This window comes from Manis javanica, chromosome 17 (genome assembly GCF_040802235.1).
Source record: "Manis javanica isolate MJ-LG chromosome 17, MJ_LKY, whole genome shotgun sequence".
NCBI lineage: Eukaryota > Metazoa > Chordata > Mammalia > Pholidota > Manidae > Manis > Manis javanica.
This window is the reverse complement of record NC_133172.1, coordinates 39,410,808-39,431,783: the sequence shown is the minus strand read 5'-3', so window position 1 is coordinate 39,431,783 and position 20,976 is coordinate 39,410,808. Positions and strand designations below refer to the sequence as shown.

At 48.2% G+C, this 20,976-nt stretch overlaps 1 protein-coding gene across 2 annotated transcripts; it reads right to left on the bottom strand.

Annotated features, from left to right (window-relative positions):
• Window positions 1-3,643: 3,643 nt before the first annotated feature.
• USB1 (U6 snRNA biogenesis phosphodiesterase 1) lies at window positions 3,644-20,702 on the bottom strand. 2 transcript variants are annotated; one of them, XM_017674627.3, is made up of 7 exons: window positions 20,444-20,698; window positions 19,448-19,614; window positions 17,637-17,820; window positions 10,800-10,853; window positions 7,089-7,194; window positions 5,783-5,866; window positions 3,644-4,723 (listed from the first exon to the last, which is right to left on the bottom strand). In XM_017674627.3, exons 1-7 carry the CDS (start codon window positions 20,545-20,547, stop codon window positions 4,619-4,621), a joined length of 804 nt encoding a protein of 267 aa, XP_017530116.3. In that variant the 5' UTR covers window positions 20,548-20,698; the 3' UTR covers window positions 3,644-4,618. The 2 variants fall into 2 exon arrangements, with proteins under 2 accessions (XP_017530116.3, XP_017530117.3); XM_017674628.3 differs by lacking the exon at window positions 10,800-10,853 and having other exon boundaries at window positions 20,444-20,702.
• Between the last annotated feature and the right edge of the window lie 274 nt (window positions 20,703-20,976).

Genomic DNA, 20,976 nt, shown 5'->3' with positions numbered 1-20,976 from the left:
CTGACTAATCGTACCTCTACAGTTACGAACAGAGAAACCTGGAATTCCAACCCACCCTTTGTTCCTAACAGAAACTAGCCTCTTAAAAATCAGAAAAACGTAGGACTCTACCCTAGCCTCTGTTTACAGGGACTCTATCTCAACTTTTTACAAACAGCTGCTTGTTTGGGAATCAAACCCAGCTTGTTACAGAGAAACAGAAATCCTAACCTAGCATTGGCTTGCCTGGGACTCTAAGCCAGCTTCTAGAGTATACTCAGAATCCTCAGACTCAAAATCTGCTCTCCCTGGGCTTCAGGGCATGTGTATCCGGAGCACACTGGATTTTGGAGTCAGGCTCACCACTGGATACCCAAACCAGCAAGCAGATGAGACAAAAGGCCTAAGTGGACACTGTGTGTGGCCTGGTTGTCCCATCTGAGGGTCCGATGGTGGTTCTGATCCAGATCTGAGTCACAGCACCAAAAACTGGAAAGGAGAACCAGAGTAGACCAGAAATTAAAGCAGTACAGATATTTTACAGAAAAAAACTATTGCAATAGGGACAGAAAGACTCCAGTGTAGAATTAGGCTCAATTTCAAATACAATCAAAACAACCAAAAATTAGATTTATAGCCAAGGAGCAAGGCGGGGCATTGGTGGATGGAGTATTGCTAAGGAGAGACATCAAGTCTTGGGGGGATCTGGTGGAAGACGGGCCAGGGTGATCAGATATCACCTGGGGAGTAGTGGGGATGGGAGTCTAATTAGATATCAAGGGTGCGGAATTCTCCGTAAACTGATTTAGCAGGATTCTTGCTAAAACTGGATTCTAGAAGCAAGTACAGCAATGGGCCTTACTGAAGAGAGGGTTCAGGGGTACCGGATTAAAGTTTGGTCAAGCAAAGAATCTGTCAGCACTCTCAGTGGACATTATCTGGTGTTTTGCAGAGCATCCTTAGGGAAAGGATGTCAGGATTTGGAGGAAAAGGTTGGACAATTTTACTCATTTCTACCAACTAACTTTTCTGTGGCATCCCTCATTTGGGAAATAGACTTCTAGATGTTTTACTTTGAAATTTCCTTTTGGGAAATGGACAGTGATTGTCAGAAATGGACAATGGACTTGTCTCAGTTTAACTGAATGCATTGTAATCTTTCACAGTATTTATTTCCAATCAGCCAATTAAAAAAAAAGGGGGTTGAGCTTAGGGGGTAGCTGATAAAGAGAGGAGCCCAGGAACCATGAGCAATATGCTCTTAGAAGCCTGCAGTCAGACAAGATTGGTCATGTTTTGAATGAGGAATGGCGGTGGTGGCCCCTGCTGCCTGCCCATTAGTCTCTGTTGGAGGGTCCTTTCTTGTGGTAAACCCTCCCTTATGGAGGTGGCATTCCTCATGACCAGATCTTGGACTCCCAGATTGGTTCTGGTCCCTACAGGATGCCAAGGTGGGTTTGTATGTCCATCCATCACAGGAGGGCTATGATTCTACTGGGTCTGGCCAGCACCCAAGGCCGAGGTGACATGTGGGATTGAGATGTGTGAACTCCAGCCCGCTTTAACCATTATCCGTGTCTTGCCAATATCATCTCATCTGGACCCTAATCTTCCCCACCCACTTTTTTCTTGGAGTCTTTTGAATTAAAGCCCAGACACATTTCACAGCAGTTTCATTCTGAGACCCTGATGAGTGTGAGGGGTTAGACAAACAGCTCTGGATTGGAAGCCAGCCCGCAGGGTTCTTGCCCCAGCACTAATTTACTGGGCAATCTTGTGATTTCCCCTCTCTTTGGGCTGGTCTCCTTATTTATAAAAGGAAGGTTCTGGCTCAGGTAGAGGCCAAGGTCCCTTGTTTAGTAAAGGAAAGTAGCTATGGATTGGAACCAGGCCCAGAGCCCCCACTCCCACCCCTGTCTCCCACCCCCAACCCCCTCCCCACCACCAGGGCCCCTCAGGCTCCTGGTACCAAGATGAGGGATAAACAAATGAGCCTAGGTAATTTCCCTCTTCCTTGGGAACAAAGCTGGGGTGGTCTGGAGAGGCCGGTGGAGAGAGCCTAGGGCGCCAAGTGGAACTGGGCCAAACAGGCCAGAGATGATTATTCCCCTGTCCCACAGGGAACATTTGAGGACACGGAGGCCAGATGCATCGATTCTGCACTCTCCCTGGTGTGCTCAAATCCCCAGCAAGAGCATTTCTCTATTCCAAGCCAGCCTGCCTAGGGGTGGCCCCCAGCCTGCTCTGGTCTTGCCTCTGTGTCCGGAGCACATCTCCTCTTATGGAAGAGCCCCAGCTGCTTCTGCACTGTCAGCGGAGTGCCTGTGCGCGCGCTCTTCTCCAGCACCCGCGCAAGGTCTGGGCACCTGCCAAGCCCGCCACCCAGCCTCGTCCAGCCCAGCCTGCCCACCCTCCCCCCTCAGCAAATCTTTGGCTTCCTTCCTCCATCGCCACCTTCCAGTTTCTGCTGAAGAGCCGGCTATTGATCTTGGCTCATCTCTCAAAGTTGCGGCACTCCAATTCCACCGGTGCCACATCCTCCCCTGGGGGCGGCCCAGTCGGTCCTCCTGGGCTTGTTAATGGGCTGGCTACATCACACTCCCCAGGAAGGGGAGCTCCTGAGACAGGGGCTTGGTGCCCTGATGAGGAAAATCAGGGGGTCTGGTCCACGGAATCTGGCTGCTGGAGGCTGGCTTCCATTCTGAAACTGGAATTTGCAAGAAACTGGGTGGCTTTGCTTGATTTCCCAGTCAGAAGTACAAAACTGGGGATTGTTTTCCATGCACCACCCTGCCTCTGTGCTGCATTGGGAGCATCCAGAAGGCTGGATGACACTGATTCACCCGACTGCCCAGGCAGGGCCTGGCAGAGCAGGTGCCCACGAGTGCCGACTACACAGCAGGTTTGTTGAGCTCCTTGCCTGCCAGGACAGATGCCTGGCTTCCCAGCGTGACCTCAAAGCCAGAAGAACTGACTGACCAGCCAGAAATGAATCAACAGATTAATGCAGTGGGGTCGGGAGCGAGGCGTAGAATGTGATTCCCTGGGTCTTTCACAGTGATGAGGAGGGAGCTTGCCTCAGAAAATGCAGAGGGGCAGAAGGCAGAGCGCCAGCCACGTGACAGGTCTCCTTTCCCAAACCTGTCCCTCGGGCTGGGGTGGAGCAAGGAAAGCAGGCCTGCAGCACCAGGTTAGGACTGAGGGTAGGGCGGAGTCAGGCTCTACCCCTGATTCCTCACGTGGCCCCGGGCAAGTCTCCTAACCTATTCTCTAAAGATGAAATCATCATTCCTACCCAGTTTATTTTTCAGGGCAGTTATTGGGAGGAACAGATGAGAGGATCCTAGAAGGGACTCTGACAGGGATAAAGCAGTGTCAGGTCTCAGTGTCTGCGCTTGCTCTGGGCAGGAATGGCGGTGATGGCCCCTGCTGCCTGCCCAGCCCTGGGCTGCACATGTTATGTGCAACTGCTCCAGTACATGGGCCTGGCAGGGCAGTGACCCCACCCTCACTTTACTGAGGCATCATTCATGCCTCCTGTGGCCCCTTCTGGATCATCACAGACTCCCACATACCTCCTCGAACTGCGAAGCATGCTGGAGAAGGAAGTGGCAGAGGAAAGTCATCTTATCACCTAGTTGAATAGAAGCAGTCCAAAACAAAATCCAAAATAAAAACTGCTATTTTTATTTTTTGTTGAACATCACTTAAACCTATAACATAAAAAAATGTTATTTTTTTTATCTTCATTGGTCACCAGAAATCTAGATGGCAACTGGAGAGGAATGATCCTTTGCCCTAGTGGGGACCTGATCAAAAATAAAACCCCTGTGCAACCCCTGGCCCTGCCTCTGGGCTCCTCCTGAGTGCCCGCAGGCCCCAGCAGGCAGAAAGAGGACTTTGGGGAAGGCGCCTCTCGGCTTCTCTGGGAAAGCTGATGGGAAATCAGAGGTCACAGAGCGTTGGAGGCCTGGCTTTAAGCCACCAGCCAGGCCAAAATGAAACATCTGCTCAAGTCTCCCCAGGCACCTGGCTGGGGTGAGTGGGAGGGAGGAATGGAGAAAACTGATGCGGAACCACAAATTAGCACCCCATACCTTGGCCCTGAAATGGCCTCTGCTGGCATAGGAAGGGGTGAGACTAAAAATAGATAGATAAAAGTGACGTGCTTCAAGGAAGGAGGGTGACAGGCTCGTTGAAGCACCCTATGTCCTGGCCTGAGTAGGGATGATAGGGCAAGATGGTTTAAAAAAATCCCTAGTCTGAGGCCAGTGGCATCAAAATGCAAACAGCTGAAGAGGTAGGGGGAGTAGGGAAGTTTTTTGGAAGTACTGCAGTGGGGATTCTGGCTGAGTATGGGTGGGCTCACCCCGTGACCCCATTTTTTTACATTTTTGCTTAACAACCACTGACCTAGAACTAGGAGCCCAAGTTGCCCTCTACTGGTGATTCCTGGGAATGAACACAACAGGGCAGCAGCTGACCCATAACCCCAAATGGGCAGGAGGGAACCAGGAGCAGTCGCACCTCCCACCAGGCCCCCCAGCAGGAGGCTGGCAGCGTCCCTATAGATCTGAGCAGGCTCCTCCATCTCTGCCTGGCCTGCAGAGGGGCCTGGGACAACAAGGGCCTCTGGTGCTCACTTCAAAGGCATCGAGAAGAACTTGTTCCCAGATTTGCAACGGATCTGCTCAGCGTGCACACGCAGCAACATCTCGGAGTCTTCAAACTCATCCACAATTTCCTTTAAACCAGGAGCAGGGAGAAGGCAGTCACATTAAGGGGAATCAGGGACCCAGAGGGCACCCACTGCAAACAGAGCCAGCCTACTGAAATCCTGCAGAGGGGCCACCGAGGGCCCCGCAGGCTTCAGGCTCTGCACTTATCCTGTCTCACCTGCTCTGCAATCTTGTGAGGCCAGTCCTACCATCCCGGCTTTGTAGATGAGCAAATGGATGCTCAGTGCCCTGGATTACAGAATCCAATAAAACCAGAATTGGGACCCAGGCCTGCTGGAGCCTGAAACCAGAGCTCCTCGCCACCTCCAACACGATTAGGCCAAGAGCAGAGGTGGCTACATCCCATGGGCTGTATCCCGCCTGCAAGCTTTGCTTGGCTTGCAATATGTTTTTTTTAAAAATACGTATCAGTTGCCAACATTTGAAAATAGATTACACATAAAAATCCAGATTTCTGGCTTCTCTAGAAAAACAGAAGCACTCGCAACACTAGGTCCACACTGCTGTACAGCACCACTTCCCACAGCCCCCTCTACCAGCAGAGAGCCCCAGCCCCTCAAAGGGCACTGACAGAAAGTGAAATACATCATCTACATATCCAAGCAGGAGAAGGATATCAGGGTGGGTGTTCTTACAGTCTGCACATCTCATTCATTTCCTACACCTGCCAGGCCTCTGTGGCTACCCAAGCCTTTGACCTCTGCGAAGACGAGGACTTCAGGGAGGCCTGCATCATCCTCTCAGACCAGTGCTTTCAGGCAGTGCTTCTCAAATTTTAATGTGCATGCAAATCCCTACAGCTCTTGTTAAAATGCACTTCTGATTTCTTAGGTCTGGGTTGGGGCCAAAGAGTCTGTATTGCTAACAAGCTCCCACGTGATGGTCATGCTGTGGGTCCAGGATTGCACTTTGAGTAGCAAGGTGGGGTGCTGGGGACTCCTGCCATGTCAGTTATTTCCCAGGGCTTCAGGTTTGCATGCCTAATCCTCAGAGCTGACCAGCTTCCCTTGCACTTCCCAACATCTATGCCATCACTTCTGAGGGTCCCCACATCGGGAACTCACCTGCAGTTCTTGCAGGCACTGCCCTTCTAGCTGGAGACGTGCATCACCCACGCACCAGGCCAGACTGATGTGGAATGAAGGGTCCTGCAGAGAGGGACAGTGGGGAGGCAGGTGGTCACCTGGGTGCCATGGCAGATCCAGACATCAGAGCAGGCCTGTGACACCATCATCACTGGATCCCTGCCGGATCCCTGGCCTGCTCCATGGGAGATTAGACCCCCCAGTGTTGATCAGTGTTGAGCCTAAGCACTGTCCACAGATAGATAAAACAGCCCTGGGTTGGTCCTTGCTATGGACTGAATTGGGTTCCCCCAAATTCCTGTGTTGAAGCCCCAGTCCCCACTGGGATGGTATTTGGAGAAGAAGCCTTTGGGAGACAATCAGGTTGAGATGAGGTCATGAGGGTGGGGCCCACATGATGGGATCATGACCATGTAACAGAAAGCCAAGAACTTGCTTTCTCTCTCTTTCTGCCATCTGAGGAAAAACACAGCTGTCTACAAGCCAGGGAGAGAGTCCTCACCAGAAACGGACTATGATGGCACCTTGATCTTGGACTTCTAAGCTCCAGAATTGTGACAAAATGAATTTTTGTTGTTTACACCACCCAGTCTATGGTATTTTGTTACGGCAGCTGAGCCAGGACAGCCCTGTTCAGAGGCTTTCCTTTACATGTCATCAAGAGCCATTAAACCTGGGATGTGGAAGAGAATCCAGGCTCCCACTCTATTTTCCAATCTAAAACATTTCAGTAGATGATATACTTTTAAGATGAAATGAACCCATAATGTCTAAAATTATGAAGAAACAATAACGATCTCCATTCAAATTCATACTTGTATACACCAGCATGGTTTTAAAAGAATGCATCAAGCAAAATCAATGGCCCTTTAGAGCCTTAATACTCAACTTGGGAGTTCAGGGGCAAGGCACAGGACGGTATGAGAAGCTACAACTCTCCTGGTGTGTCAATTCTACTAAAAAAATATTTGGGAAAACTACTTCTTAAAATATATAAAAACAAACATGGATACGTTCTGGAATAGAAGGCATAAATCTCATGCATATGTAAGATATGACAAAAGATTTCTAAGAAATATCAGACTTTGGATGAGCCACATCTAATCACACCCCAGACCCCTCAACTCCCCAGGGGTGTGTGTCCTCTGAAGGCTGGCATTTGGGATACTTCACATGGGAAAGTTCTGGAAAGCTCTTCACTGTGCCTCTAACAAGGGCTTTGTTAAGGTTGGTTTTATTCTAGCTACAGATGGACCAATGGAGAAGAAAAGGCCCCGTTCGTTACCTGGTAGAAAGTGGTGAGGTCAAATTCCTCCATGACTTTGTCTACCTCTGAAACCAGGTCCAGGAACTGGGCATGCCCTGAGGTGACCTCGAGCCCAACAAAGGTCCTGGGGGAGGCCAAAGTGGAGACAACAGGGGCGTGAGAAACCATCCACACTGGGGCCGGGATGTGTCAGAAAGCCCAGACATCTGGGCCCTGGGATCTTACCCCAGGTACTTTCCTGCTCTCTGAGCTGCCTCTTCCAGTCCTCTTCCTCCTCTGCCTGTAAAACCTTCCCCAATGTTTTTTTTTGAGTTAAAAAAAATATTATTCAAACTAATATTACTTGATTTTTTTTTTGAGAGGGCATCTCTCATATTTATTGATCAAATGGTTGTTAACAACAATAAAATTCAGTATGGGGGGGTCAATGCTCAATGTACAATCATTAATCCATCTCAAGCCTAATTCTCGTCAGTCTCCAATCTTCTGAAGCATAACGAACAAGTTCTTACATGGTGAACGAATTCTTACATAGCGAATAAATTCTTACATGGTGAACAGTGCAAGGGCAGTCATCACAGAAACTTTCGGTTTTGATCACGCATTATGAACTATAAACAATCAGGTCAAATATGAATATTCATTTGATTTTTATACTTGATTTATATGTTGATCCCACATTTCTCCCTTTATTATTATTATTATTTTTATTTTTAATAAAATGCTGAAGTGGTAGGTAGATGCAAGATAAAGGTAGAAAACATAGTTTAGTGTTGTAGGAGAGCAATTGTAGATGATCAGGTGTGTACCTGTAGACTATGTGTTACTCCAAGCTAGACAAGGGCAATAAAACATCCACGGATGCAGAAGATTTCTCTCAAAACAGGGGGGTTGAGGTTCTGAGCCTCACCTCTGTTGATCCCCAATTTCTCACCTGATGGCCCCCCTGTGACTGTGCCTGTCTTAGGTTGTTCCTCCCTTGAGGAATCTTACCCGTCTCTGGCTAACCAGTCATCTTCCGGGGCCATACAGGGAAATGTAAAGTTGGTAAGTAAGAGAGAAGCCATATTGTTTGAAAAGGTTAGCTTTTTACTTCTTTGCAGATTTATGCCCTGTGGCTTCTATGCCCAGCACTTGTCTCGAGGTATCTTTACCACCTGGAGGAATTATGATACTCGGTAAATTCGATATGAGGCACGAATTCTATTTAAGGGTTGTAATTAGGAAGGAAGAAGAAAAGCTATAGAGGTAGCATATGGAAGAAAACATGGGAGGATTGATTATTTCTTTGACATATCTTCTTGTAGAGTACCTTAAGTATGTGTAGGTTTTAAACTACTAACTAATTTGTACACACATATTAACATAATAGGAATACGGTGACATAAACAAAGCAAATCTATAATTACCATCCATCTCCAGTGAAGCCAAGAAAACCATTTAGGCACCCTAGGCATTTGTGAAAATTTGTCTATTATATGATGGATATTGTCCAACTGTACTTGAACAGTCTGAGAGAAATCAGACAAATTAAAGCAGCCCATTTCTGGGTTCTGTTCACCTCCCATATGTCCTTTTAACCGTAGATAGTCTATAGTCATAAGATTTTGGAGTGCTACACCTTGCACCCCTCCCAACTCCTAAACCTTCCCCAATTTTAACCATCTATCTCCTCCTTCCCCAGGGTCTAGTAACCTTTGCAGGAACACAAGCCCCAAAGTGTCTGCACCCATGCTGTCCATGTGGCTTCTGAATCTTGTCCCCTTCTTGGGGACTGGGCTCTCAGGCATCAGCTGCTGTCCCATCAGCACTCAGACATCTTTCTCATCTTTAAAAAACTCTTTCTTGAATCCACATCTTCAGCCAGCCCCCATCCCATGGTCAGTAAAATTTTTTAGATGTTTTTGTCTACCTTCACCGTCTCTAATTCCTCACCTCCCATCTCAACCCACTTCGCTGGGAACTGTTCTGGTTAAAGTTGCCACTGGCCTTCATGTTATTGAATCTGATGGGTACGTCTCTGTCCTCATCTTGGCTGCTCAGCAGTACCTGGCACAGCTCCCTCTTTGAAACCTTTTCTGTCTTGGCTTCCAAGACACGACACTGCAGAGTCAGGTGAGGTCCCAGCTCTAGCTTTTGTTCAGTCTCTCTGCTGCCCTCTCTTCTTTCCAACCTCTAAATGGCTGGGGCTACAGAGCTCAATCCTCAGCCCTCTTATCTGCTCCATCTGTACTCTCCGGCAGGCTGAGCCCTGCTTTAAACATCACACTGGCCCCATGGCTTCACATTTCTATCTCCAACTGCCACCTCTCCTGTGTAGCCAATTGTGTATGTGACATTTCCACCCTGGGGGTCTAAGAGACAGCACAGTCTAACAGGTACAAAGCAGAACTTCTGATTTTCACGCCACTGCTGTTTTCCATCACAGAAAACGGGACCGTTATTTACCCAGTTGTTCAAATCCCAAACTGAGGAATCTACTTTGATTCTTTCCTTTTCTTCAAACAGATCCAACCCACTGGTAATTTCAGTTGATATCTGGAACGTGTCTACTTCTGGGTCTTCCACAGCCATCACCTGAATCCAGGCAACTGCTGGCCCCTCCCCTGGGTGGTGACACTTGCCTTCTCTCTGCTCTACCTGGGTCCACCCTTGCTCTTTTACATCTTCACTCAGTGGCCCAGACACAGACAAGATCTAGCCACACTGACATTAACAAACATGCATCAGCTCATGTCTCTCCTCTGCTCAAACCCCTGCAGGGGCTTCCATTACACTGCAAATCCAAACTTCTCACCTTGACCTTGAGGGCCCTGCTGACCCAACCCATCTTCTCCCGCTCTCCCACACAATCCCCGGGTCCCACTTCACTGGCCTCCTCAAACATGCCTCACTCTTTTCAGCCTAAGTCACTCGTTTGCTGTGTCCTCTGCTTGAAGGCTCTTACAGCAGCTCTTCCCAAAGCTGCTGGTTTTTCTCAGGTTGTCAGCAAATGCCACCTGCCTAGGACCTTCCCTGGCCATCCACTCCTGTCTGTCTCTCACTCACACAATAGCTATATGATCTCATTTACTTATTATCTGTTCCCCCTGCAGAATGTAAGATCTCAAAGAGCTGGGACCAGGCCACCCTTTTCGCTGCTGAATCTGTAGTGTGCGGCAAGTGTCCGACAGAAGTACGTGCTAAATGAATTTGTGCAGCCTTGAGCGAATGACTCAATGAATGAATTAGCCCTCCTTTCAGAGCCACCAAGGGAGGGAGGTGGCTCAGCAAGTGGATCAGACAGGGAGGCCTGCTTTGGAGCCTTGGTAGGAACAGTTTCTTCTTAGATTCATCAAATATTTTAATACTCTTCACTTTTCAAAACTCATTTGGCTTACTTGATGGATGTTATAAAGGGCAGGGGTGTGATGGCACTGAAATGAAAGTCACAGAGGTGAAGATGTGAGCTAAACATTAAATTGGGGACAGAGATGGGCATCAATCAGGTTTTCTTTCAGTATCAGGCTATTTTCACCATATCAAGATGTTTGTCTCTACTTCTACAGTTCCATGTTCCCCTAGTTATTTTTCTTAATGAAGGGTTGAGATTAGGAACAGCTACCTTTGCAGTCATAGAGTTGGTTAAAACACAAAAACGGGCAGACAAGGCCAGAAGCAAAGCACACCCTTGGTCTTTACTCCAAAGAATCTTCTGGAAGCAAATGGGGGCAGCGTAGGTAGACCCACCTGGTTTTCTCTTGATTGGTATAAATCTTTACCCGGTTGGCAGTAAAGCAGAATCTGAAATTTAGATGAAGAAAGAACACATTGCAGGGAAAGAACACATTGCAGGGAGAATAGTAAGAAAAAAAAATGAGATAAAAGTTAAGATTAATAGCACCTTGAACATACAGTTAGCTCCCTTTATACTTGGTATCATCATTCTACTATACACTGAACCCCAAGATGTGCTAGATTGAACCCTGAAATATTAGAGCTGGACAAGACCTTAAATAATCACCCAGTCCAAGTAACACATAGCTTTGTCACATGGTAGCAAAATTTTTATTTATTAATAGCAGCTTATTCCAATAAACAATTTGGGACTATTTCAGTTTTACTGATGGGAACTGAGAAAACTTTATTCATCAGATAGGTGATGACAGATGAGAACCTCCCGTGTGCCAGGGGGCTAAAGGCCTTGAGCACATCAGCTCAGGCAATCCTCATGCAGCTCTGTGAGGCAGAAACTATAATTATGCCCATTTTACAGACAAGGAAACTGAGGCTTGCTGAAGTTGAATTTGGTGAGCTACAATTTGAATTTCAGTCTGCTTGATTCAAAAGCCCTTGCTCTCACCTATGATACTTTAGTGAGGTGAAGTGGGTCTCTATTAGTGTAAAGTTGGGGGAAAAACACACACCCCACCACTCATAGGGACCATCAGGTTCCTGTCTGGTACATGACTCTGGCTGGTTCTGGCTGTGCTCTCTGGGACACTAGATCTCCGAGGGTCAGACCAGTTTTCTACCTTTCGTGGACCAACCTGGCAAATCTCACTAAAGGAGATCATTTTACGGACTCTAGGCCAAGATCTCATCCCTATCCAAGGGAACACGACACCCTGGCATGCTGGGTAGAATCTCTCAACTCGTCCTAGGGCACAAGGTCAGTCAACTTTTGGCTTCCCCATCAGCCTTCAGCCTCCCAATGCATCTCTTTTGGTAGAAGCAGGAGCTTGGTTAAGTGTAGAATTTAAAAAGAGCTCTGCAAGGTGCCTTTTGGACATCCCGGAGCACATGTTGAATGTTTGTGCCCAAAGATGATAGTTAATTTTTGTGTCAACTTGACTGGCCCAAGGGATGCTGGTAAAACATTATCTCTGGGTGTATTTGAGAGGGTGTTCTGGATGAGATTAGCACTTGAACTGGTGAACTGACCAAAGCAAATGGCCCTCCCCAGTGTGGGTGGGCATCATCCAATTCATGGAGGGCCTGAATAGAACAAAAAGGAGGAGGAAGGGCAAATCCGCTTTCTGCTTGAGCTGAGACATCCACAGTCTCCTGCCTTGGCACACAGGCCTGTTCTGGGTTCTTCAGCTCTCAGGCACACGCTGGGACTCACCCCACCAGGGCCCTGCCCTGCTGCTCAGGCCTTTGGACTCAAACTGAATCACACCAGTAGCTTTCCTGGTTCCTCAGCTTGAGTACAGTCCTCATGACTGCATGAGTCAATTCCTGTAATCAATCTCCTATTTCTCTCTATCCTGTTGGTTCTGTTTCTCTGGAAAACCTTGATACCAATTTTGGTACCAAAAATGGTTCTAGAGAACAGAATTTTAAGGATGAGTTTTCTGAACTGTTTCTGGGATTCACTCTTTTAATATGATTAGATTCAAAGACACTAATGAGAATTTCCATTAGTAGTAGCGAGCATGAACTGTTTTATAGAGATGTGCTGCCAGGGTTGAGAGGGGCACACAACCAGAGCAGGCTCTGTGTCAGGTCCCCTGATGCTCAAGCTGCTCTGCCACTTGGGCCTGTGATCCAGCAGACCCAGTGGGCTTGAAGTGGCCGTGGCAGAGATGCTGTCTGGAGCTTTTGGAGGCCCCTACAGTTTAACTGCAGCACAAGCCCTTAGGATTTTGAAGGAAGGCCCTGCTATTATCCACACACTACTCTCTTTTAGAGAAACAGCTCTTGGCCTGTTACTGGGCCACAACAGAGTGAATGTTGACCATGGGCCACCAGGTTATCATGTAGCCTCGGCTTCCCATCACCAAATGGGCGCTGTCTGACCCACCAAGCCATAAAGTTGGGCGTACAGAGCAGCACTGTCATCACCTGGAAGTGGTATTCGCCATCAGGCCTGGGCAGGCCTTGCAGGCACAAGTAAGTTGCACGAAGTAGTGGCCCAAAAGCCTGTGGTTCCCACACTACCCTGCCTTGTCTCAACCAGCCTACACCTATGGACTCATGGGGAGTTCCCCAAAATTAGCTGACAGAGGAAGAAAAGGCATAATTTCCAGATGGCTTTGCATGGTACACAGGCACCACCTGAAGGTGGGCAGTGGCAGCTCAGTTCTGGGATATCCCTGCAGGATGGAGGTGCAGGAGATCCTCCCTTGGGGTGGAACTGCAGGCGGTGTATCTGGTTCATGTTGCTTGGGAGGAGAAGCGGCCAGACAGGCAATGAGATCCTGATTCACAGGCTCTGGCCAATGGTTTGACTGGATGGCCAGAGACTTGGAAGAAACATGACTGGGAAACTGGTGACAAAGAAATTTAGGGGATAGGTATGTGGAAAGACCTCTCTGAATGGACAAAGAACATGAAGCTATTTGTGTCCATGTGAATGCTCACCAAAGGAAGCTCACCAAAGGAATGCTCAGCAGAGGAAGATTTTAATAATCAGATGGATAGGCTGACCTGTTCCGTGGACACCAGTCAGCCTCCTCCCCTGGCCACTCGTCACCACCCAGTGGGCTCATGAGCAAAGTGGCATGGTGTCAGGGATGAGGCTATGCTTGGGCTCAGGAACACGGACTTCTACCTGCCACAGTGGCTGACCTGGCTTCTGCCACCACCAAGGGCCCAATCTGCCAGCAGCAGAAACCAGCACTGAGTCCGACATGGCTCCAATCCTGGGCTGACCAGCCAGCTACCTGGCAGCATGTTGATTACTCGGAACTGCTTCTGTCACAGGAGGGACAGTGTTTTGTCCTTACTGGAAGAGATGTACGATGGATATGGATTTGCCTTCCCTGCACACAGTGCTTCTACCAAAACTACCACCTATGGACTTACAGAATGCTGTATCTGGCAGGCTATTGCACATAGCACTGCTTCTGTTCAAGAAACTCACTTCACAGACAAAGTGAGGCAGTGAACCCACGATCCTGCAGCTCACTGGTCTCACCATGTGCCTCATCACCCTGAAGCAGTTGGCTCGCTACAACAGTGAATGGCCTTTTGAAGACTGACTGACAGCACCAGCTTGGTAGCAATACCTTTCAGGGCTGGGGCCAGATCTTCCAGAAGACTGTATATGCTCTGAGTTGGCACCCCAGGTATGGTGCTCCTTCTCCTACACGCAGGATTCACAGGTCCAGGAATCAAGGGAAGGGCACTGCTCACTGTTACCCTAGTGACCTACTAGCAAAATTTCTGCTTCCTGTGCCCATAACTTTATGCTCTGGCGGCCTAGAAGCCTTAGTTACAGAGGGAGAATGCTTCTACCAGGGGACATGATGATTCCACTGAACTGGAAGTTAAAATCGCCACCTGGCCCCATTGGGTACCTCACGTCTTTGAATCAATGGGCAAGGGAGTTATGTTGTAGGTTGCAGTGACTGAGCCTGGCTCCCAAGGGCCCACTGGATTGTCTCTCCACATGGAGGTAAGGAAGAGGATGTCTAGAATTTGGGAGAACCCCCTTGGGGCATCTCTCAGGATTACTACGCCTAGTGATTAAGGTCAATAGAAAACTACAAGCAGATCAGGCAGGTTAGAAATGGCCCAAACCCTTCGGGAATGAAGGTTTGGGTCACTCCCCCAGGTGAAGAACCATGACCAGCAGAGGTGCCTCCTGAAGGCAAAGGGAATACAGACTAGGTAGTAAAAGAAGGTAATGTAAATACCAGCTACGACCATGTGGCCAGTTATGGAAACGAGGACTAACTGTCATGAGTACTTCCTCCTTATTTTGTTATGAATATGTTTGTGTGTACATATGCATATGCTATACAAATATCTTTGTTTTTTCTTTTATTCTTTTATCATATAGCATCAGACTTACTGACTTTTTATACCAGTGTTTAAGTATTGTTAATTTAACATAATAGTCATGGGTTATCAGGAGAAGAGTGAACATCACTTAGGAACTTCACCTCCTCTACTGGGGAAGGGATGTGCCTTTCGGATGTACACAGGAGAGCTGTATCATGTTAGGCAGGATTATGACCTTGTTGTCTTAATTTGGAGATTAAGTATGATTCAAGGACATGCTTAAGGAAATGACATGGAGTAGACTTCTGATGGTTAATTTTATGTGTCAACCCAACTGGGCTGAGGGATGCCCAGAGAACTGATAAAATGTTATTTCTGGATGTGTCTGTGAGGGTGTTTCCAGAAAGTTTGGCATTTGAATTGAACTAAATAAAGCATATGACCCTCCCCAACATGGTGGGTGTCATCCAACCTGCTGAGGGCCTGAATAGAACAAAAAGGTGGAGGAAGGAGAAACGTGTTCTCTGCCTACCTGAGAAACCCATCTTCTTCCGCCCTCGACATTGGCTTTCCGGCTTATATCAGAACTTACATCATCAGCTCCTCAATTTTCAGGCCTTTGGAATTGGCCCGAATTGCACCTCAGGCATTCCTGGTTCTAGCTTGCAGACAGCAGATAGTGGGCTTCTCGGCCAGCATAACTACATGAGCCAATTCCCGCACTAAATCTCCTCTTATATGTGTGTGTCTCTCTCTATATATATTTTATTGGTTTTGTTTCTCTGGAGAATCCTAACTAATACATCAGCCAACGCCGTCCCGTGGGAATGTTGTAGTGGGGAACTGCTCTCTCATTCTGTGCTGTGGAGTGGTCTCCACCCTCTGCTCCAGTGGTGCGTACCTGACCCCGGTCTGGCCAGTGAGAGCGTAGCAATCCCTCAGTCGTAGCAATAGAATGCATGGCCCACTCTTGGTCATCTTAGGCTCAACCAGACAAACCCGAAGAGGTTACCAGACCCGGCTTTGTTCAGGACATGGGGAAAGAAACACTGCACCAGCAGGGCAGCATCAGGGGGTGCTGACCCAGCAGTCCAGGAGCTGTTCTCTGGTCCCCAAATGAGCTGGAGAACAAGCTACATCTGTGCCCCCCCAACCCCAATATATCTTGTAATGGACCTTTGACAAAGTTTCTAGAGGTCCCAGTGAGGGACTTTCCTAGTTAAAGAACCGTTGCATGCAGGGAAGCCCAAAGCCATGGCTGTCCACTGGAGGCTTAGTTCACTCACAGTCTTCCTAGCCCAGATGCAGTGTGCCAGTAAGTAATTTTACTGTAAGTGATGTGGCCCCTAACAGCTGGTATTCCATCTATGTCCAGGGAACAGAGCCAGAGGCAGTGTAACTGAAGCATTCTTATGTAGAAGGGAGAAAGAGTTTTGTTAACTCAACTCACAAAGGGTGAGCATATTAGCTAAGACAGACCAATCAAAGTCATTCCTGGGACTTCTGTTTAAGCTATTAGCAAAGGGGCGGACTTTTGGCACACCAAAGATAGGAGCTACTGGTGGCCCCCTTTGTCTTTGTGAGACTGAAGTCAAAAGAGAGGGGTAGAGCCATGAGATGCGGAGAGTCTGGCATCTGGTCACCGCAATCCACTTGTGCATGAAGACAGTGCCACTTCTGAACTACAATTATACCAGCCTATAAATTCTTCCTCAGTTTAAGCCACTTTGGTTTGGATTTCTGGTACCTGCACTCAAGAGAGTCCATGGCTTAACGGACTAACACACATATGCCTCAACAAATTTGGTAGTGACAATAAAAAAAGGAGGCGGGGCTGGGTGAGGTAAAGAGATAAGTTTCAGTCCAGATTCTCTGAATCAGGCTACCTGAATTGGAGCAAATCCTTTCAGATTAAATGGATTAGACTAAGTGGGCAGTTCGCCAGCTGAGCAGAGTAGTTCTATGGAATTCCTGGGCTTAGGGCCTCCTGAATTGTGGGAGTGGGGCTTTGGCTAGAAGTCTTCCATTTTTGTAACTCTTACACATCCACACATCTGGACTTTTGTATGACCCCTCATTTGAAGAAAGGGCTCTGCAGATAAAACCCAGGTGAGAAAACCACCACCTGGATGGCTTCTTAGGCTCCTTCTAGAATCAATATTCAGAGGATCCAGAGGATGATTTCTGGGCCCCCCTCTCCTGCTCACTCACTCAACAAACATCCATGTGATATGTACAGTAAACAAAGCATCTGGAAAAAAGATGTGGGTATTTCAGAGAGAAGCTTCATTCCTGGGCCTGCAGGAACTGGGGCTCCAAAGTAGGAGGTGGACATGGGAATGACTGGATATGAGGATGAGTGAAATGAGGGCTGAGAAATTCTGGAGGAGACACCAGCTGGGAGAGCCTCAGGGAGGTAACAGGGTTTTGGTCTGGCTAAGTCTAGGAGGAAAGGCATTTCTGGTAGGAAAAAGAGGTATGAAGTAGTTAAGGAAAAAAAAGGCCTTGGCTGACACACAAAACCAGAAGTGGGGTCTGATCCTTGGCTCATTGCCACACTGAGGACACACACAATCCCATTTCCCTCTCACAAGTCTCCTCTGAGGCAGCCACCACCCCTCCTCCCATGACCTGCACACAGGTGAGCACTCGGAGGCTTCCAGAGCTCACATGCTATGCCCAAGGTCACACAAGATAAGGTGTATAGCAGGCAGCATCAGGAGATGACTAGTGTCCTAGGTTTGGCCTGCCTGCTGGGGTAATACACTCACACCTCCACTCGCACAATAGTTCAGGATAAGAGAGAAGCCCTGGAGGTAGGGAGAGGAGAGGCAGAGGGAAACCTTTGGCACTTACCTCTGGATGGAGGCCACGCGGTCTTTCAGAGCCTGCACGAAGGGGAGGATCCAGTGATGACGCAGAACCACGCTCTGGGACAGGCTGAGGTGGAATGCCTCCATCCTTACCAGCCGGGGGGTGTACGTCTGGGCGTGGAGCAGCAGCATGTCCAGCAGGTCCAGGAAGTCCTCTCTGGCTTCATCTGGAGGGAAGAGTGGAGAGGGTGCACCATTATCTCAGCCAGGGTGGCATGGCTGATGAGCAAGGCCAGAAGGCAGAGAAAGCCTTTTGTTACTCTGGGTTTTAGGAGAAAATTACTTTGAGAGCAGCCTACGTCCAAGTATTCTAATATATAATATGAATTTATGGTTATAGAAATAATATTCATTTTATTTAGAAATAATGCATTTATTAGAAATAATGCTCATTGCAAAGAATTCAGATAGAAAAAGAAATAAGCAAAGGAGAAAAGAGGGTCCCTAAAATCATATCGCCTAGAGCAGTGGTCTCCAAACCATTATGATCACACAGGCCATTAGTAAAACAAACTAGCACACATACCTGCAATAAACATGTATTTATAAATTCAAATGTGTGCTATTTTATAAAAGTGTGTATGTTATCAAATGTACATTCTCAAGAAGAGAAATTTTAAAAGATAAGATCAAAGAAATACGTAAAGTGCTAATGTTTTTCTTCCTAATGGATCATCTTCACCTCTCCCCAGGGTGTACACACCCCACTTTCCGGACCACTATCCTAGAGATAAAGACTGTCAACCTTGGATGCCCATTTTTCCTGCCTTTTCTCAGTGCATATACTAATGCATATATTTTATTTGTTAAAAAAGATGAAAGCATACCATTCAAATTGTTCTTCTCCTGGCTTTCTTCATATAACACTACATGTCAGGTGTCTTTCCTATTAGTATAGAGGTCAAGTTCATGATTATAGCTCTATGATCAGAAACAGAGCATGTCTTTAATCAGTTACCTATTAGTCTCCAGTTGGAGACTTCGAACACTCCTAATTTTTTTACAAAGACAAAGAACAATACAATGACCATCAGAAAAATTTTTTACTGAACATGTTACTAGAGCGGCATAGCTAACAATCTACTCACACCCAGTGTGTTACTCAATTTGCCGGAATGCCCTAGTGAGCAGGCAGCGTAGAGAATCATCCCCATTTTGTGGATGGGGAAATGGAGGGTCCAAGGGTTTGCTTGATCTAACACAAAATAACAGCCACTTACTTATTCCATGTATTGTGCAAAAAACTTGACAGAGTACCTGATTCAGTCTTCACAAAAGTCCTAGGAGATAGATATGACCATTATTCCCATTTGAGAGACAAGGAAACTGAGGCTCTGAGAAGTCCAGTAACTTACTAAAGTGCACCCAGAGTAGTGTGTGATAAAGCAAGATCTGACTCTAAAGCCTGGGCATTTTCTGCTTCCCATCCACTCATAAGCACTGGGTTGGGCTTGACCCCAGCACACCTAGGGCCTTAGAAATTAGGTGCCAGCTGGCAGCTGCACTCTGGGATTGCCTTGACACTCTACCCTAGACCCTCCCTTGACACCTCCTCGTGGGCAGGGAGAACATTATACCAGAGTTAAAAAATATTTAGACAATGAATTCAAAATTGAAGCCAAGTTTACAGAAAAATTCCCCAATTTTTGAAACTTGTTCTTTCTCTACTAAGTCCATCTTTTTCTCCCCACCAATGTCAGAGGTTTCCAGCTTCTTCCTCTTGGTGGGGGCCAGCTTCCCTCTATCAGGAGGTACCTATCAGTCTCAGCCACTTGCCTTCCACACATTACTCACAAGGTACGTAGACATGGGTGGCCCAGTTGCCCCGCTCATGGGGGAAGGTGCGCACCCGGCCCCCATATTTTGCACTGTCATCCTCAGGCCCTTCCTTGGTGCCCGGGAACATGTGCAGCACACTGTCGGGTACTGGCAACCTCTGGCTGAGAAGGGGACTCTGGTCACTGTGAAAGAAGAAAAAGAAAATAAGCACATGTATTCTCCTAGCATTCTTCACCTCTGTACATACGACTAAAGTTGTAATCCTTATACAGGGTGCCTCTGCATGTCTATTTCCCACCAGGTGCTGTAAGCAGCTTCTAGATAACCTCAGAGCTTTTTCCCGCATCATCTCATTGGGGCCTCTCAACAACTCTGGGAGGCAGACCTTAGCAGTGTGGTCCCAATGGTAAGCAAATGGGCAGGTGGCAATATGTGGTTCAAAGGTCATACTCCCTCAATGGGCAAGCCTGAGTTAGAGTAGCACTTCCTAGCTTTGTGGTCTTGGGGAAGTCATATGTCCTTTGGGGACCTCAGTTTCCTCATCGGTAAAGTGTGCTTCTACCTTAAGAGCTATTGTGAGATCAACTGAGATACTGCTTGAAAAGCACTTATCAAACACCAGGCCTGAACTTAAGAACCCAACCTCCGCAAGGTAAGAGACTTCCACGGTTTTATTCACTGCTGAGTTCCCAGTCCCAAGCCTTGTACAGAGAATGTGCTCAATGAATATTCATTGGATGAATGAAAACTCTCCAAATGAGGAAACAAACCTAGGGTGGTACAGTTGCTGCTTGCCGGGAGAGAGTGGGCCCTAACCCACGTTTCATCTCTTTTAACCCTGGCCTGGCCAGGTGCGGGCAATCTGGGGCTTTGCCCAGGATGGTCCTCTGGATTCTCCTTTCCCGCTGTGCGCTCTTTCTTTCCCTCGCCAGCTGCTCCGTCACCCTCCCTCCATCACCAGATGCTCTCGAGAACCCGCACGCTCCCCAGAAAGACTTCTTCGCTCCTCACCAGCGGCGGCCTCCTGTCTCCGACCGGGCCCGGATCCCGGCCTCGGCCTCGGCCTCATCTTCAGAGCCGCTGCTGCTGTAGCCCACCAGGGGCGCCGCGCTCATGGGGCCTCCGCCAGGACCACACTTTTCATCCACCAGTCACCGCTCCCACACCCGGAATTCCGCCGCGCCGGAAGTGCCGTTCGGGGGCGGGGCCAGGGTTAGCACCGCCCCGGGGATGGGCCCGGAGGGGCGGGGCCGGACCAGCCCCCTGCAAAAACTGTGCTCCCAGGGACCATGCTGCTGGCGGGCTGGCGGTGCTTGGGCTTGCTACCTGCAGACTCCGGAGTCCCTCAGCTTCCGTGCGCCCATTTCACAGACCGCTCCGGTCCCTGACCTCTCTGTGTGCAGCGACCCGGGACAGACCTCCCAGCCACGGTTGCTGGGTCAGCGGTCAGAGCACTGTGGACCCAGCGGGGATCGCTGCTCTAGCGGCCCAGATCGGTTTAGAGGTCTCGGAGGCCCCTCCTCAAGCTGGCCCCAAGTCCGAGC

What these genes read in the sequence shown, in the direction of transcription:
- USB1 (XM_017674627.3), bottom strand. Translation starts at nt 20,547, where the DNA reads ATGAGCGCGGCGCCCCTGGTGGGCTACAGCAGCAGCGGCTCTGAAGAT. An exon ending in GAGACAGGAGGCCGCCGCTG is followed by an intron (nt 19,615 to 20,443) that starts GTGAGGAGCGAA and finishes CTTCTTTCACAG; the next exon opens with TGACCAGAGTCCCCTTCTCA. An exon ending in ACCTCACCACTTTCTACCAG is followed by an intron (nt 5,867 to 7,088) that starts GTAACGAACGGG and finishes CCCTCTCTGCAG; the next exon opens with GACCCTTCATTCCACATCAG.